Below are 19,448 nucleotides of genomic sequence, written 5' to 3' on the forward strand. Positions count from 1 at the left end.
TGCCAAAATATGGTAGGTGCTCAGTAAATGCTTATTAAATAATACAGCTGGGTGCTCAGCATCTCAGATTTTTTGTTCTCAACTTTACACAGGACTTCATTTGATCTCATACAAAAGTGATTTTTTTTTCTCTTGAAACAATTTGCTATCTAACCACACCTACATACCTGTTTACTTAAAACTGATGTTGAGATCCCCTTATTGGTGTGAATAAAACCGAGATGACACTTAAATATTTTTATCATTTTTAAGATATTAAGTGACCAATATTAAAAAAAATGTTTAAACAACTGCAACAATATCTTTCTTTATTATTCCTTAAGGTCCCATTAATGCATATTGTGTAATGGATATTTCACCATCTGGTGATCTGCCTACAATCTCTTGTTATGTCAGATATTTACTCAACTATATAAAACCTGCTACACCAACAAATTGCTATACTGAATATGGAGTGTGGAAGGTGTTATAGAATCTAATTCTAAGTGGACTCTATAATCTCTTTTGTGGAAATATTATTTTCTTAGCTTTCTTTTGACCTTATAATTGAACAAAAACTACATAATTTTTATAACATTTAGTTTAAGACTCCCTCTAAAAAATAAACTTTCTTCAAAGCTTATCTTCAAAATCAGAACTAGTGTGAAAATTTTCAAGAGAATTAGAGATAGGTGCTGCTGAGCTGGCTGAAGCTTAACACAGACTTCTCTTTATAACTGTGTCACCACAGTTAGAAATGTGATGCTCTTTTCCTTAGCCTTCCAGGTGCCCCACATCAACCTCTGTTATCACCTACTCCAGTGCCTGACTTTCTCCCTTTCCTATTATTTTTCACCTAATTCTCTATTATTTCTTGTCATTCCTTCAGACTAGTTACAATTTTAAATCATACTTCACGAGAAAATGTGGGCATTTCTGAAATGAAGTGAAAGAGAGATTGTTACCATTTTTTTTCTCTCTAAAGCATTAAATCTTAGAATAAGAAGAATAAGAAGACATGGGAATGATATGTAGCCTAGGATATGGTGTGATAAAAGAGTAACCATATCCAAAAATTATTTCTCTTTCTGCACCTTGAGTCTGTTAGGAGGTGAGTAATATATACTTCATGTTAAGTATTTTGGAGACATGGTTGTTTGTTGGATTTCTCAACGTTCTTAAGTCTTTCAAAGTTTTTCTTTGCAGAGTTGTTGACCTTGTATAGAATAGTTCTCTTGACTCTGCTCACTTAACTCAACATCAGATGCTGTTACCCAAGATTCTTTGCAATCATCTCTGTCATTGTTTCTTAAGGCTTAATCATAGGCCATTAAATTTATATATCACAATTTGCTCTGTTCCCCAATTGATGGACACTCTCTCAGATTCTAGTTCTTTGCTTTTCTTCTGTATACTTCCCCCCCTTAAGGTCTTCTCCCCAATTCAGGATCAAGAAGTTTGTTTTGCCTGCAACTATTTCTTCTCAAGTATTATCATTCTTTTTAACTGTCCCCGTCCCTCTTTCTCCCCCAGTTCCAGCATGTTTCTCTTTTTCTACATGAAATGCATGTGTGTTCAATCCTCCTTTGTCTATTTCAGTTAAGAGTACTATCTAATGCCTGTTCCCCCACATACTGTTTTCTTCATGTTTATATAACCTTCTCATTAACCCCAATTATGAGGAAATAGCAAGTTCTACGTTTTCTTCCTTTCTACATTAATATATTCCTTTTATCTTCCATTTTCTTTCTCCCCTATAAATTTTCAGAAAAGAACTAATCCATTCCCTCCAGACACTGTTATCATACAACCCCTTCCAGTTGCTCAAATAAATTTATTTTTCTAGATTCCTCTTGATTTCTTGATGCTTCCCCCCCCCCCAAGTTCTTACTCAATTCTTATCTTTTCATCAGAAATGTTTGAAAATCCTCTGTTCTATGAAAGGTGCATTTGTTTCCCCATCGGATTGTACTCAGATTTGCAAAGTATTATTCTTGATTGTAACCTTACATATTTTGTCTTTTGGAATATTGTATTCCAAGTTAATTTCACTTAAAGTAGAAGCTGCTACATCTTATACAATCCTGACTGTGAGCCTTTGATATTTGAACTACTTCCTTTTGCATATTTGTATTGTTCTTTCTTTGACATGGTAGCTTCTGTATTTTGGCTATGATGTTCATGATGCTTTTCCTTTTAGGATTTCTTATGGGAGGTGATCAGCAGATTCTATTTTCACATATACATTTTTATTTATTCTTGAAATGTAGTATCCAGGCTTTTTTTTTTGTCATGGTTTTCAAGGAGTCCAGTGATTCTTAAATTCTTTCTCCCTTTACCTCTTTTCCAGATTATTTATCAGGTATCATATATATTCATATTATAACAGCTATATCGTTTTAGGGCCAGGCTCTGCCCCTGTGTCCTTTATCTGAGGTGCTTTGTCTTATTCTGAGTCACTTGGGTTTTAGGGCTGACTTCCATTTCACATGGGTAGGCCCTCCTTGGAGCTTTGAAGTACAGAGCCTTGGATCTTCAGGGCTGTTTATGGCTTCTTAGGACAGTGCTAGAAACATTGGAGACCCTGGGTGCCTAAACTGTTCCAGTCTAAACACTGGTCCCTGCTACTCCTTTGGGCATCTAGAGTCCTCACTCTAATGTTTTCTGACCTCCTTAGGCTTTCATACAAAAACTCTTTGTTCTTTCTGTCCCCAACCAGAAAGCCTGGCACTATACATGTCTCTGTTCTTGCTGGGAAGCTACAGTTAAATTTGCCTACATTGGCGCTGGCTTTGCTGGTGGCCTTCTTTCCTGTTGCTCTTGGACTAGTGGCTAAATTTGTACAGTTCTGGGGTGGAAGAAGTAATTTTTCTCATTGGATTTTTTCTTTTTAATCATTAATTAGTCTGGTGGGAATTTCAGATTTTGATGGAAACTGGGCAGTCTGCCTCCATTCAGCCAGCCATCTTGGCCATAAGTCCTCCATCAATCTTTCCACTGTTCTGTGCTACCAAAAAGTTGATTATCAAGCTAGATGACATTGAAAATTATATTTTCTTGGAGGCGGAGCCAAGATGGTGGAGTAGCAGGAAGAAGTACAGCCGAACTCTACCCCACAACTCCTCCAAACAGATCTAGAAAATGCATCAGACCGAGTCCTGATCAGGAAATTCAAGAAAAAAATCACAGTGAGTCATTTTTTCCAGCCAAGTTCAGCAGAGGGAGAGATACAGAGGTCTGCGGACAATGGGGATGGGGTAGCCAGGAATGGCCATGTGGATCATTCCAACACAGGGAGAGGCGATGCACCAGGGAAAGAAGAAGTCCCAAAACTAGCAAAGAGGGGCCTAAACTTGTGCAAGGTACAGGAGTAGATGCCAACTGGTAGCTCTGTTGCTCACTGTCCAGTCCAAATCGCAGACCCAGAACTGACTTAGAAGGGGACCTCCACCTAGGGGTAGAGTCCCAGAGTGAGGAGTGGTCATGGGTGCTTCGCTGTGTTTTTAGCAAGGACCAAGTTCAAAAGCAAGTAGCAGCCATGTGACTAACCCAGGGACAGAGTAGAGTCTCAGTTCTAGCTTCCAACCCAGTCTGAAGCATAAAGCCATATAACCAAGCCAGTAATTTCAGACAAAAGAGGAGCCTGCAGTTCTGTCACCCTGGGCTTTCCAGCTGGTTTACAGTGGCTGAGTCCAGTAGCAGTCTCCTGGGCCTCCATCCAGAGGCAAGCCCACAGGTGTTGCTCAGAAATAAACTCAATTTGGGAACTTGTAGAGGGGCTGCGATTAGACTTTGCCCAGAATCAGATCATTTGGGATCACTGAAAGTTTGCAGGTCTCCAACCTGAACTGTCCCTGAAATACTTAAGTAATACAAGACTAAATACTGCAAGAAAGAAGCAGCAAGAGCAGCCAAGACATTCTCTCCAGAGGTATGCAGAGCCCTACTGTAACATAAAGTCCAGAGTCAGTAAGCAAGCTGGAAGATTGAGCAAACACAAAAAAGAATCTCACCATAAAAAGCTGTGGTGACAGGGACACTCAAGATACCAACCCAGAAGAAGAAAATGACTCCAAAACATCTACAAGCAGAACCTCAAAGAAAAACACAGCTTGTTTATAAGTTAAACTAGAATTCTTAGAAGAGATGAAGCAAGAATTACCAAAAAAAAAGCTTTAAAATATTTTTGTAAATTGAATAGAGCTGTGGAAGAAAGAATTGGAAAGGGATCTAACAGCTTGGCACAAGAGGTACAAAACTATACCAAAGCAACAAACTCCCTAAAAATTAAAATGGACCAAATAGAAGATAATGACTGCATTAAACAACAAGATATATTAAAATAAAATCAAAAGACTCAAAAGATAGAAGAAAATGTAAGATATCTTATAGCAGAAAACCAAACCAAACAAAAAACCAACTGCTCTAGAAAACAGATCAAGAAAAGATAATTTATGAATTATTGATCTACTTGAAAGTTATAACCAAACAAAAGAGCCTAGACTTCACATTTCAAGAAGTTACAAAAGGAAACTGCCCAGAACTCTTAGAGCCAAAGGGCAAAAAGATACCATCAGTCACCTCTTAGAAGAAGCCCAAAAATGAAAACTGCCAGGAACATTATAGCCAAAATCCAAATAAATAAACAACACTACAAGCAGCCAGGAAGAAAAGAGTTCAAGTATCAATAAGCCAAATTCAGGATCACACACAGTTTAGTAGCCACCATCATCTAAAGGAGCAGTGTGGTAAAAAGTCCTGGTAAAAAGATGAAAGCTTCATAGAAACTTTGATGTGCAAACACAGGACTCAAGAGAAATATAAAAAGGTAAACTTGAGCAATCATAAGGGACTAAGCAAAGATAAACTGTTTGCATTCTAATATGACGAGATGATATGTGTCCCCAGTCATCATCAGGTGACATAGTGGGAGTCTGACTCAAATAACCTGGGAGTAGTTCTATTATGTCTTAGTGATCTTAAAAGAAGAATGAAAACAGAAAGGAAGAGGAATACACTATGCTGGGAAGGGGAAGAGCAGGGAGGCAGATGAGGGGAAAATTATCTCATGTAATTGGGATGTGCAAGCAGAAATTTATACAAACAAGGAGGAAAGAGTAGTCAAAGCAGGTGACATTTGAGCCTTAATCTCATCTGAACTAGTCGAAGGATGGAAGAATGCACACATAATACACATACAGAGTTGAGCACAGAAATATATTTCACTCAATGGGTAAATAGGAGGGAAAGAGTATAAGGGGTGGGCGTTAAGAGGGAGGGTAGCATAAAGGTGAGATTATCCTGAGCAAAACAAACTTAAGGATATACAAAAATATTCATAGCAGCTCTTTTTGCAGTGACAAAAAATTGGAAACTGAGGGGAATATTCACCAACTGGGGAATGGATAAACAGGTTGCAGGATATAAATGTAATGAAATATTTTTGTTCCATAAGAAATGATGAGGGAGATGCTTTCAGAGAAAGATTGAAAGATTTATATGAACTGATACAGAGTGAAGTGAGAAGAACTAGGAGGACAGTTTATTTTAAAGTAACAGAAATATTGTATGTTTGAAAGACTTTGGAATTTGATCAGTGTAATGGCTAACCATGATTCCAGGAGACTGATGATGAAACATGCTACCCACCTCCTGACAGAGAGGTGATAGACTCAGAGGGCAGAATATAACATTTTTAATATAGTCATTGCAGATATTTGTTCTGCTTTACTGTACAAGTCTACAATGGGGTTTGCTTTTCTTAAGATGGGAGGTTGGTGGGGAGGGGATGTCGAAGGAAAGAAAGTAGACTTTTGTGGAGTGAAAAAAATAAAATTTAATTTAAAAAAAGTTTCTTGTCTCATTAGGCAAATGCCTTAGCGTACTAGGTTCTAAGCATCCATACACATCTAAAGTTTAAAACAAATATCTAGCATTCCCTATCAGTGCATAAATTCTAAAAAATTATACTTAGAGAATTTTTTTAAAAACCAAGTTATGTCTTAGAGCTTTTGTAGGACTTACTAACAGAATTCTTCTCATACAAGGCATAATTAAATTAGTCTGGTTCTTAAATAATTTGTTGTTGTCTCTTTAGGTATGATCCTGATATTCTGTTAGGATATGAAATTCAGATGCATTCCTGGGGCTACCTCTTACAAAGGGCTGCTGCATTAAGTGTTGACTTATGTCAAATGATCTCCCGTGTTCCAGGTATTGTGAATCTGTTGTGGTTTAAATGTATAATTAGTTAAAAGGTAAATAATTACAAGCAGAAAATTGAAAAGTACCATTTTGTTTTAAATCAAAATCTTCTCTATTTCCCAACTTTGTTTTATTGGATTATCTTCATGTACCAGTCTAAAGGAGTATCTGATTTTGGAGGTTCTTTCTCAGAGGTCCTGATTCTGATCAAACTTTCAAAATTACCTACTCTTTGCAGTTAGAGAAGGTTTATTTAAGTTTTTTTTTTAAATGCCACATTAGACTAGATACTCCTTGGAGATCAGAAAGCAAGGTGAAAAATGAAATGTTAATAAAGCTGGTCTCTGTACCATTTGATAGGAAATAATGAGAGAGGAGATGACTTCAATAAAACAAGAAAAGTTGGTGACTATAAGAATCTGGGATAGCAGATACTTTCATGAGAAGCCAGTCGAATTATATTTTATTTTTTGCTACCAAGATTTTCTTCTTTGTCTTTGATTTGATCACAAAATATATTTTTGAATCAAGAAGGTTTTTTGTTTTGTGTTAACCACATTATTAAGAAGAAGGTAGCACAATGTAGTGAAAAGAGCACAAGATCTCGTCAGGAAATCTGGGTTGACATGCTAGTTCTACCACTTAATAGCTGCTTGTGCCTGTTTCCTCATCTGTAGAACAGGCATAGTAACGATTACACTTTCTACCTCACAAAAAACCAAAAAATATACCGGTGTATTCATGGCAGCAACTTTCTGTGCTAGCAAAGATAAAGGAAAGGAAATAATAAGTGTTCATCAGTTGAGGAATGGCTAAATAAATTGTAAGACATGAATGTATTGGGATGTTATTGTGATGTAAGAAACAATAAAGGAAGAATTCAGAGGATCATGAGAAGACTTATATAAGCTGAGGCAGAATGAAATGTACAAAGTTAGGTAGCAGGAAAACCTGGGTTCACATCTCACTCCAGACACTTACTCTGATAATGACCCAGAGGTGGGGCTTTGAAGTAGAGTACTGGGTGTATACTGGAAGGCCGAGTGTGTTGCTCAATTATTGTTGTTGTTGTTGTTTTTTTTTCCAGTCTTCATTGCAACAGACAGTTCACTGAATGGGGGCGAGGGAAGAATATTCGGAAATGAATGTGATAGGAAAGCAAAAGCATCAGAAATAAAATTAAGGATGTTGGATAAGATATAGTTGTATTCAATTCCGACTCCTTTCTATTAGGTCATATCTTAATAATCCAAAAAGTAAGATAAGGCAGTGATTCAGATTTTTTCCTTAATATGTAGGCTGTTTACATCTCTGATAACAGTCTGTCTCTTCTACTACTAGGAATAGAAATGTGAAATAAAAGCCTCCCTTCCACATGATAGAAGATCCTTGTCATTGAACTAGAACTGTCTTTTTTGACACTAAGAATGTTTAAATACTAGAATGTCCTGTTAAGGAAGAGTAGAGCATCTCCGGTTACTGAAGATTTTTAACGCTAATCCTTTCTCTGTGGCTACCATGGTTGTTTCAATAACTAGTAGTGAATCCAGGGAATCTTCTGCCCTGTTAGTTTGCTAGGTGCTATTACATACATAGTTAACTAATACTGTTGGCAAAAACGGAAACTTTATCGAAGCATTTCTATTCCTTAAAATTAAATGCAGAGCTCCATTTTCTTTTGAGAAGCATTATTCCAATTTTCAATTCACTACAGAAAATGTGTCTTCCGGGATATCTTTATCCAGGTTTCAGAGCAGTCTTCATGTTAGGACCTCATCAATTTGACAAGAACACTGGAATAGGAGTTAGAGGACCAAGCTCTAGTCTTTGTTCTACTACATATTAGCCATATAGCTTTGAAGTCAGTTACTTCTCTAACATAAAAACTCCTTAACAGTGAGAGTGTTTAAGCACTAGAGCATTCTGTTAAGGCAAATTATATCATCTCTGCTCCAAGAAATTTTTTTTAAATGGCATTTTTTTCATTGATGATTCCATTGACCTATATATAGCTTGTTCATATGCAAAAAAAAGGTAATAATTCTTGTACCACCTACCTCACAGGATTGTTAGAATAAAATAAAATAATATGTGCAAAAGCACTTAAAAAGTATAAAGCATTGTACACATGTAAAGTTTTGTTAAATCAGTTTCCTCATCTGTAAAATCAAGATGATAATAGTACTTACCACCCAGAGTTGTTGTGAGTATCGAGTCAGATAATAATTTTGTAGTGCTTAGCACAGTGCCTTGGCACATAGTGAGTGCTATGTAAATGTTAGCAATCATTATTTAGCCATTATTAAATATAAGATAAAAATAGTCCACACTTTTCAGATTAAAGCCAGAAAAATGCTGCAGTTCTGGGTGAGTGTGAAGAAGCAACAAAAAGTACTAGAAATAAAAGAAAAAAGGTTCAATTTTAAAAGAATGTAAAAATTTAGATAAAATGATTGCATATAACAGTTTCCACAGCTAAGTAAGTAGAAATTTTTCCAATACTATGAAGTACAATATCATCTGTAAAAATTAAGAAATAGTTTATTGGTCGAATTCAGCCAACCGCATTTTTAAATTTATTATGATTCTAATTTTTATTGGGGATAACATTCTCAAGTGCCTGGACATGTCTTAATGCAGTCTCTTTTCAATTTTATAGATGACAAAATAGAGAACAGATTTACTGCCAAAAGAGATGACTATGGGTCAGATACAATGAGTGAGATAAACATTGTTGGGCGGATCACACTAAATCTTTGGAGAATCATGAGAAATGAGGTAAAATGCCTTATCTAAAAATTAACTTTAAAAAGTTAAATTGAATCAGATTTATTTATGGTATCAGTTGTGATGTTATGTGCATTTAAGTATGCAAGTTTTATGCTTTTCTGGTGTTAAAGTGGAATTTTTAAATATATGTACTAGTAATGCTGCTTTTAGTTACATAAAATTATAATTTGACTACCATTTCTTTTTTTTTAAGTTAAGAAATAAAAAGCATTTCCATAACATAGTAGAATAGAGAAAAAAAGATGATTGCATATGAAACTGTAAATCTAGTATGTACAATTTGCTGTGCCTTTTAAATATATAATAAAGTTATCGTGTAACTCTTTTTTACCCCTTTTTTCTTCCTTCCGCTCCCAGCTCTAGAAAAAGCTACCATTAGACACAAATATATACATATAATACATATATATATGTATATATATATATATGTATATATATATATGCGCAGAATCATTCTATATATACTTCTTATCAATTCTTTCCGTGGATGCAGATAGCATCTTCCTTCATAGATCCTTTGTAGTTAATTTGGGTATTTATAATAGTCAAAATTACTTTATTGCTCAAAGTTGTTTTTCTCTTTCATAACTTTAAAAATATCAGTATACACCAGGATACAGTACCAACAGTATAATCTCTAGGCCAAGAGTTACAAACATTTTTTTCCACTTTCCTTGTATAATTTCAGGGTTTTTTTATTAATTTATTTTTAGTTTTCAACATTCACTTCCATAAGCTTTGAGTTTTAAATTTTCTCCACCTTCCTCTCCAAGACGGCATGCAATATGATATAGGCTCTACATATATATTCCTATTAAACATGTTTTCACATCAGCCATATTGTAAAGAAGAATTAGAACCAATAGGAGGAACCACAAGAAAGAAGAAGCAAAACAAAACAAGAAAAAAAAAAGAGCAAATGGTATGCTTCAATCTGCATTCCAATTCCATAGTTCTTTCTGTGAATGTGGATAGCATTTTCCATCATGAGACTTTTGGAGATGTCTAAGATCTTTGCATTGCTAAGAAGGGCTAAGTCTATCAAAGTTGGTCATCGTACAACGTGGCTATTACTGTGTAAATGTTCTCCTGGTTCTGCTCACTTCACTCAGCATCAGTCCATACAAGTGTTCACAGATTTTTCTGAAGTCTGCTTGCTTATTATTTCTTATAGCACAATAGTATTCCATTACATTCATATGCCACAACTTGTTCGGCCATTCCCCAGTTAATGGGCATCCCCTCAATTTCCATTTCTTTGCCGCCACATATAGAGCTGCTATAAATATTTTTGTACATGTAGGTCCTTTTGTCATTTTTATGATCTCTTTGACATACAGCCCTAGAAATGCTGTTGCTGGGTCAAAGGGTATGCACATTTTTACAGCCCTTTCGGCGTAGTTCCAAATTGTTCTCCAAAATGGTTAGAGCAATTCACAACTCCACCAACAATGTATTGATGTTCCAATTTTCCCACATATATAATTTTCCTATTTTGTCATGTTAACCAACCTGATAGGTGTGATGTGGTACCTCAGAGCTGTTTTGATTTGCATTTCTCCAATCAATAGTTATTTAGAGCATTTTTTCATATTACTATAGATGGCTTTAATTTCTTCATCTGAAAACTGCCTGTTCATATCCTTTGACAATTTCTCAATTGGGGAATTCAAAGTAGTTCTTAAAGCAATAATGCTGTTACTGTATACAACATTCTCTTGGTTCTGATCATTTCACTCTTCATTATTTCCTGTGAGTCTATCCACGTTTTTCTAAAATCATTGAACTCACCATTTCTTATAGCACAGTAGTATTCCATCACAATCAGCCATTCCCCGGTTGATGGGCATCCCCACAATTTCCATTTCTTGTTAACTCTAGATAGTCTAAAATACCTGGAGTACACCTGCCAAAACAAACCTAGAAACTATGTGAACAGTATTATAAAAAACTTTTTTATTTATTTTGGTTTATCAACAATTACTTCCATAAGCTTTTGAGTTTAAAATTTTTCTCCCCCCCCACTTCCTACCTCCCTCCCCAAGACTGTGCGTAATCTGATATAGGCTATACATATACATTCCTATTAAACATATTTTCATATTAGTGGTGTTATAAGTAAGAATTAGAACCAATAGGAGAAACCACCAAAAAGAGGAAACAAAACACAACAGAAGAAAAAAAATAGCAAATAATATGCTTTGATCTTTCTGGATAGCATTTTCCATCATGAGGCCTTTGGAGATGTCTTAGATCCTTTTATTGCTGGGAAGGGTTAAGTCTATCAGTATTAATCATCACACAATGTGGCTGTTACTGTGTACAACGTTCTCCTGGTTCTGCTCACTTCACTCAGCATCAGTCCATTACAAGTCTTTCCAGGTTTTTCTGGAGTCTGCCTGTTCATCATTTCTTATAGCACAATAGTATTCCATTACATTCATATATCACATTCACAGTTATGATTACTATCTGTGTCTTTCTCTCTATCCTTTTACCCCCCCTGTTTATGCTTTTCTTTCTCCTTTCTCCTTTTCCCTCCTCACTAATGTTTTGCTTTTAACCACCACCTCCCCTCTATCAGCCCCCTCCCTTTTCTTCTCCTTTACCCTTACTACTTCTTCCCTCCCTTTTCTTTCTCCTTTTCCCTCTTACTGCCTATAGGGCATGCTAGATTTTTATACCTGACTGATTTATGTTATTCCCTTCTTGAGCCAAATCTGATGACAGTAAGGTTCAAACAATGCTCATCTCCCTCCCTTCTTTCTCTCTGCTGTAATAGGGTTTTGTGCCTTTTCCTATGATGTAATTTACCCTTGTCTGCCTCCTCCTTTCCTTTTCTCTCAGTACATTTTCTTAGATCAGATTAATCCACTTACTTGGATCCATTTAACCCACTTGATTAGATTTTTTTCATCATTACATCAAAGTCAATTTATACCCACCCCCTTTATATATACCCCTTTAACATGGTGTAATAGCAGGACAGTTCTCAAGAGTTACAAGTGTCATCTTCCCTTGTAGGGATGTAAGTAGTTTGCCTTTTATTAATAACATGTTGTTTTCTGTCCCATTTACCTTTTTATGTCTCTCTTGAGTCTTGTATTTGAACATCAAATTTTCTGTTGAGCTCTGGTCTTTTCATCAGGAAGGTTTGGAAGTCCCCTATTTTGTTAAATGTTCATCTCCTCCCCTGAAAGATTATGTTCATTTTCATTGATTAGTTGATCCTTGGTTGTAATCCAAGCTCCTTTGCCTTATGGAATATCATATTCCATGCCCTACAATCTTTTAATGTAGAAGCTGCAAGGTCCTGCATAATCCTGACTGTGGTGCCATGATATTTAAATTGTTTCTTTCTGCCTGCTTGCAGTATTTTCTCTTTGACCTGGTAATTTTGGAATTTGGCTACTATATTCCCTGGCGTTTTCAATTTGGGATCTCTTTCAGGAGGTGATGGGTGGATTCTTTTATGCTATTTACTCTGGTTCTAGGACCTCAGGGCAGTTTTCCTTGATGATTTCCTGAAAATGCTGTCCAGGTTCTTTTTTTCATCATGGTTTTCAGGTAGACCAATAATTTTTAAATTGTCTCTCCTGGATCTATTTTCCAGTCAGTTGTTTTACCAATGAGGTATTTTGCATTTTCATCTTTTTTCATTCTTTTGTTTTTGTTTGACTGATTCTCGCTCTCTCACATAGTCATTAGCTTCCACTTGCCCAATTCTAACTTTTTAACGAATTGTTTTATTCTGTTAGATTTTGTGTCTCCTTCTTCATTTGGCCAATTTTATTTTTTAAAGACTTGTTTTCTACGTCCTTCCTTATCCAAGCTATTAACTCTTTCTTGCATACCTCTCTTTTCTTCTCCCAATTTTTCCTCTACCTCTCTTATTTGATTTTTAAAATCCTTCTTGGGTTCTTCCAAGAAGGCTTTTTGGGCTTCAGACCAGTTCATATTCCCTTTTGAGGTTCCAGATGTGAAGTTTGTTGACAGTGTTGTCCTCTTCAGAATTTCTGCCTTGATCTTCACTCTTCCCATAATAAGAATCTATCATATGTTTCTTTTTGTTCATGGTGTTTGTTTATTTCCTGGCCTTTAAAGAGACTGAGCTCTCCTTCTGGGGAGCAGAGGGCACTGACCCAAGCTTCTTGTGTTGGGAGCCTAGGGCCTGGTCACTGGCTTTGTGTTCTGGGGCCTCCAATGTTGGCAGTTGGAGGCTGTAGGGTTCTGGCAGCTTACCTGGTGTTGGACTGGAATCAACAACACTGGAACTGTAGGGGTAGAATTGAGTAGTGTGGCTCCTGGAGATTTCCTGCTCACTTGGACCTTTCCTTCCTTTCACTTTCTTCATCTCCTTTCAGATGGATGTTGTAGGGTGTTTATCCATCTGGGTTCCCTTGGAGCACTGCTTCCTTTAGTTTTGCTGAGGCATTGGGAGAGCTGGTTGCTGTAGAGTGCCCAGGCACCTGGTGGTTTTCCAAGCTGGTTTCCTCAGTGAGGCACTCGGGGGACCAGGTGTTGGTGTTTGCCTGCTCCACCACCTGGGCTTCAAGATCTCCTCCTGGTATGCTAAGCTGGGGCTAGTATACTAGCTTGCTGGGATGCCTCCCATTCTATACTGCTCCCCTTCCCCCAGGGTAAGAGGGGGCCTTTCTGGTTAATCCCTCAAGCTACCTGGGCTACTGGACTGCTGTACCCCATCTTTCTTCTGGTTCAACTGTTCCAGGGTTTTTCCTGGTGTGATATTTTCTGGGCTTTCAGGTCTTAATAAGGGAGGCTAAGAGCAATTAATTCACCTCTTACTCCACCATCTTGGCTTCCGGAAGTGGAAGTCTAAAAAAACTTTTTATACAAATAAAATTAGATTTAAATGATTGGAGGAATATTAATTGTTCATGGGTAGGCAGGGCTAATATAATAAAAATAACAGTTTTATCTAAACTAATTTATATATTCAATGCCATCCCAACTAAATTACCAAAAAATTATTTTACTCAGTTAGAAAAAGTAGTAACAAAATTCATTTGGAAGAACAAAAGTTCAAGAATGTCAAAGGAACTAATTTTTTCAAATGTAAAGGAAGGAGGTTTAGCAGTACCAAATCTTAAACTATATTATAAGGCAATAATTATCAAATATTTGGTACTAAGAAACAGAAAAGTAGATCAGTGGAACAGGTAGACATACAATTTACAGCAGCAAGTGACTATTGTAATCTTGTGTTTGAAAAATGTAAAGATTTAAGTTGTTAGGATAAGAATTTATTATTTGGTAAAAATTGTTGGGAAAGCTAGAAAGCAGTCTGGCAGAAATTAGGCATAGATGATTATCTTACGCTAGTTACCAATATACAAGTATATACACCAGTATACCACAATGGATACATGACCTAGATATAAAAAGATATGTTACAAGAAAATTTGCAGAACGTGAAATGTATTATCTGCCAGACTTATGAATAGGTGCACAATTTATGAATAAAGATATGGAGAGCAGTATGAGGTATAAAATGGACAATTTCAGTTACATTAAATCTAAAACATTTTGTACAAACAAAACAAATGTAGCCAAGGTCAGAAGGAAAGGAGAAAATTGAGGAAAAAAATTCTGTAGAGAGTTTCTCAGCTAAAGGTCTCATATCTCAAATATATAGAGAACTTTGTCACATCTGTAAGAATACAAATCATCCCCCAATTGATAAATGGTCAAAGGATATAAACAGGCAGTTTTCTGATGAAGAAATCGAAACAGTTTATAGTCATGTGAAAAAAAAATGTTCTAAATCATTATTGATTAGAGAAATGCAAATTAAAACAATCTCACAGTGTTGCTGTAACTGTGTACAGTGTTCTCCTGGTTCTGCTCATTTCATACAAATTTTTCCAGGTTTTTCTGAAGTCTGCCTGCTCACCATTTCTTATGGAACAATAGTATTCCATTGCATTCACATACCACAACTTGTTCCACCATGCCCCAATTGATGGGCATCCCCTCAATTTCCAATTCTTTGCCACCATAAAAACAGCTGCTATAAATATTTTTATACATGTGGGTCCCCTTCCCCCTTCCATAAAAAGAGAGGGGGAAAGAAGAACCAAGAAGATTTGCCCTGATGCCTGGGAAAGTAACAGGTGAGAAGAAAGAACTTTTCAACTTCAGTAATTTCTGGTTTGGTTGGGGTTTTTTTGTTTGTTTGTTTGTTTTTTTATTGAAGAGAATTATCTTTATACTGAAAGGGCTAGGACAGTGGTTAGGAGGGAACCAAAACCCAGGATAAGTGAGCAGATAAAAGAGAATGACTGTACCACTCTAAATATGTTCAAGATTCCTGACCTGAATAAATTGTATCCAAAGATTTTGAAAGAATTTGTAGGTGTGATATTATTGAAGTTGATTATCTCTGAGGCATTCTGACAAATGGGAAATGTGCTACAGGACTAGAGATGGGCAAATGCCCTAATTTCCAGAAAGGAGGAGAAAATTCTTCAAACTATAAGCTGATGGGCTTGAATTTTTTGTGTAAAAATTCCAAAACAGATTATTGAAGGCCTTCTCTCTGTTTCTCACATGTGACAGACATCACATCTTTCGTTTTTGTGACTTTGTAATGGTTCTCTCCATGTCTGGAATGTGCTATCACCTCACCGCTGCTTCATGGAATCTTTCTTAAATCTTTTTTTAAAATCTTTAAAATTGTCATTTTTATTATACTGGCCCTACCCATGAAAAATTAATATTCCTCCTATCTTTAAGATGCAGCTCAGGCACCACCCTTTTTGTACAGTTTTTTCTGACCCCTTCACCTACTGGTGAGGGGATCCATCTTAAGATACCTTGTATTTACTTACTTTGTACTTAGCTTTTATATATACATGTACATCCTTCTTGTCTCCCTCATTAGAACTTAAGTGTCTTGTAAACAGAGTTTCTTTCATTTGCTATATCTGTAGCTCTAGGACGTCGCACTGGACCTGACAGAGTGGGTGAATAGTAAATACTTGTTGATTGACTGACTGACTGACTGACTGACATGAGGTCAGCTAACTGTCCTGAAGGGGAACTGCCAAGTGGTTTGAAGTATTTTCTGCTATTGTGAAAACTGTCCGTCTGTTTTAGTGATCCCAAGAAGAGTGACAAATTATTAATTCGCAACATTCACACATTTTTGATGCTCTAATGCAGATGAAGACAAAGGAGATGATTTACAGTAACAATAGTTTAAATAATTCAGGAATATTTGTGCTGTCTAACCTCTGAGCAATTTCAGAAATTCCTATGAGAAGTCCCAAGTTTTTAAAGATCTTTACTCAATGATTCAATAACTTGGGGTAATATTTGACACAAATAATGTAGCTAGTTGCATTTTGGCTCTAAGCAAGCCAAGAATCCTTTGATAATCTGGTTCAGTTCTGTTGTCATACGTAATGCACGTGCTCGTTCCAAGGAATCTTATGTATATACATTCCTATTAAACATATTTTCACATTACTGATCTTGTAAGTAAGAATTAGAACCAACAGGAGGAACCACCAGAAAAAGGAAACAAAACACAACAGAAGAAGTAAAATAGCAAATAGTATGCTTCGATCTGCATTCAGACTCCGTGGTTCTTTCTCTAGATATGGATAGCATTTTCCATCATGAGTCCTTAAAGAATATTGTTGATGGTAGTATTCAAAGTACTGGCTTATTCTGAGACTTAGTCTTTCCATTAGTCTTTTAAGGATATGTCAGTGTTTTGTGCCCACATTCACATTTTTTGTCCTTTTAAAATCTGACTTCCCCATCCGCCCCATTAGTCTCTTTAAATACCTCCCCCCTTTTTTCCTCATTAAGATCATTTTAATTTGTTTCGTTAGAATTACATTGTCAAGAGTCTCTTTTTCTCCTTGAGCCAAACTTTTTTTTTCCCAGAATCTGTGCCAAGGCCTCATCTCCATCTTTTCTCTGAACCTTCTATGATCTGCTCTTCAAAAGGCTAATGATCCTCTCCTAATCTGTCTCTTCTGAACACAAAGGAAACTTTCGTCATTTTCACTTTGCCAAACCATTTCCCCTCATGGGTCAGACTGAAATTCAGATTAGTAATTCTTTTCCTTGTTTCCATTACTTTCTGAAAGATGAAATTGTCAAAAAGGCAAGTCAAGAATTTATTGAGTAATCTGGTTTGAGCAAAAAGAGACTTCAGCAAATGTCTAGATTTAGTCTCCCCTTCCAGCTATCTCCTGCCTTCATGCTACTTTTGCCTCAGGAAATCACCATCACATTGCTCCATGTGACTGAGCCATCTTTTGTAGTGTACTCCCAAAAACCACATTTGCTTCACCCTCCTTTGAGGATATTCATTGCTCTCTTTGCCACAGTTCTAGAAAGCTGCTTTCTTCACAACCGCATTCCCAATTTTCTACTCAAAAGTAGGTTAAGAAATAATTTCACATTAATCCAACTTTCATCTGGATATTTTACAAATGGATAAATACTGATGATGCTTTCATCCTTTCTTCTCTTAAGAAACAAGGCAGCACAAAATCAACCACAAAATGAGAGGTCTAGTTACTAAAGCAACTCTTTGAGGCAAAATCTCTTTAATTTGGCACATCTCAAAAGTTAATGTAATTCTGTTAGACAGCTTGCCATCAGAAAACAACCCTGAAAATGATACAGAATTAACTTAATTAATGGCATTGTGAGTGAAACATTTTTTTATTCTAAATTTAATATTATTTTAATTTGAATATGATTTGAATTTTATTTTAATTCATTTCAGTGGTACGCAAAATTACTAATAAATGTGGTTTTTAAGTTTATCACTAAAGGTTTTAAGCAGTGTCTGAAACCTTCCAGATGAATATGACATTTAAATATAGCAACATTGTAATAATTACTTAAATTTTTCCAGGTGGCCCTAACCAACTATACCTTTGAAAATGTGAGTTTTCACATTCTTCACCAACGTTTTCCTCTCTTCACATTTCGGGTATTGTCTGATTGGTTTGATAACAAGATAGATCTATACAGGTAATGTTTCATTTGTTTGAGGGGGATATTATCATAACAAACATGTCAAACAAAAAGTATTATCACATCAAACATCATTTATGTTAAATTTTTTAAGGAAATATTTGCTATATTTTGATAACTGCAGAGAAAAAGTTGATAAGATTGTGGGTTTTAATTTTGAGGTGAATGAAATATGTTCATTAAATTTCAAGAGACTTCAAGGTGGGGAGGTGCAAGACCCCTTAGTAAGTCTTAGATATGCTCAGAAAGCTACTTTTTCGACATCTGTTTTCTTTGATGTTTACATGTCTGAGGCACCATCCATAAGTAAGGTAAAATTATAGGAAAATACTAAAGTCCTTCCTGAAGTTATAGAAATATGAGAGAATGACAGTAATAAATGACAACAACCCAAATGACAATAATAAATAAAAACAGGTTCAGTCTAAAGCTAATTAATATAAAAATTATGATTGACTGAGTTATTATGACTAATATGATCCAGAATTTTACATCGGTTCTCAGTGTCTTTTTGAACAGAAAGTGATGATGCATATCTTCTCCACTTGTACAAATGGTAACATCGGGAAAAATGGCCTTAAATTAAAATTGAGCAGGGAAGTTGACGACCATTTTGACAGTAAGAATTATATGACACTGGAACACATTGCACGGGAAGATCATACATACTTCTTTTAGGACACTGAAAATATAGTGACTAGTTGTGACCCTTCCATGTTCTTTCTTCCTTTGTGTTTTCCTAAAATACAAAAGCTCTTTGGTTTATGAATCTGATAAGTTTGGTAGAAAAATGTGTTGTGTAAATTATGTCATTTGAACTGTACCAAAGGAACTTGCTAGTCAAAGGAAATGTATCTTTTGTAAAGCAGATAGTCACCCCAGTTGTCTTATTGTACATCTATATACAGGCAGTACTCAACTTCTAAATGTGTCTATATTCTAAATTTTTTTAATAAATCAAATTGTTTAAAATTCAGGATGATTTTTGCTTTAAAATTTGTTCAGAGCCATTTTTTACAGGTATTTGGAAGGGTTTGGGGGAGAGCTCAAGCAAGTCATTGCTTTTGCTTTTCCATCTTGCTGGAATACCCAGGATGATTTTTTTTTTCCAGGATGATTTTTACATAGAACTATTGTGACAGAGGTTCCTTGACTAGCCCACAAAAGCTAACAAAATTTGTAGTCTGGCTGAATTTGTAGAATTATTGCAACTGGCCTGATTTCTAGGCCATGGGAGCAAAGACTTTTTTAGATTGCATGGCAACTCATAGGCAGACTGTCCCTAAGTTATTTTTCCTTGATTTCTGCTCTTTCTATTTCTGAACCTAAAGGTTCTCTAGAACGTGCAATATTTTTGCAGAAGCTCCCATTTTTATAGTGGTAAGTTGCCTGAAGGTATCACAGAAGAGAAGAAATGGAGGAGGACTGGCAAGGGCTATAACAGTCATAAG

General features: G+C 35.9%; 1 protein-coding gene across 1 annotated transcript in view; it reads left to right on the top strand.

Annotated features, from left to right (window-relative positions):
- The window catches only part of REV3L (REV3 like, DNA directed polymerase zeta catalytic subunit), a 253,112-nt gene that overhangs the window by 189,317 nt on the left and 44,347 nt on the right, over nt 1-19,448 (top strand). Inside the window, 3 exon segments of the mRNA XM_021008089.2 lie at nt 6,077-6,192; nt 8,843-8,961; nt 17,876-17,994. Coding sequence (XP_020863748.1) covers nt 6,077-6,192; nt 8,843-8,961; nt 17,876-17,994 — 354 coding nt within the window.

The sequence above is a fragment of the Phascolarctos cinereus genome, unplaced genomic scaffold, assembly GCF_003287225.1.
Source record: "Phascolarctos cinereus isolate Bilbo 61053 unplaced genomic scaffold, phaCin_HiC Scaffold_5;HRSCAF=322, whole genome shotgun sequence".
NCBI lineage: Eukaryota > Metazoa > Chordata > Mammalia > Diprotodontia > Phascolarctidae > Phascolarctos > Phascolarctos cinereus.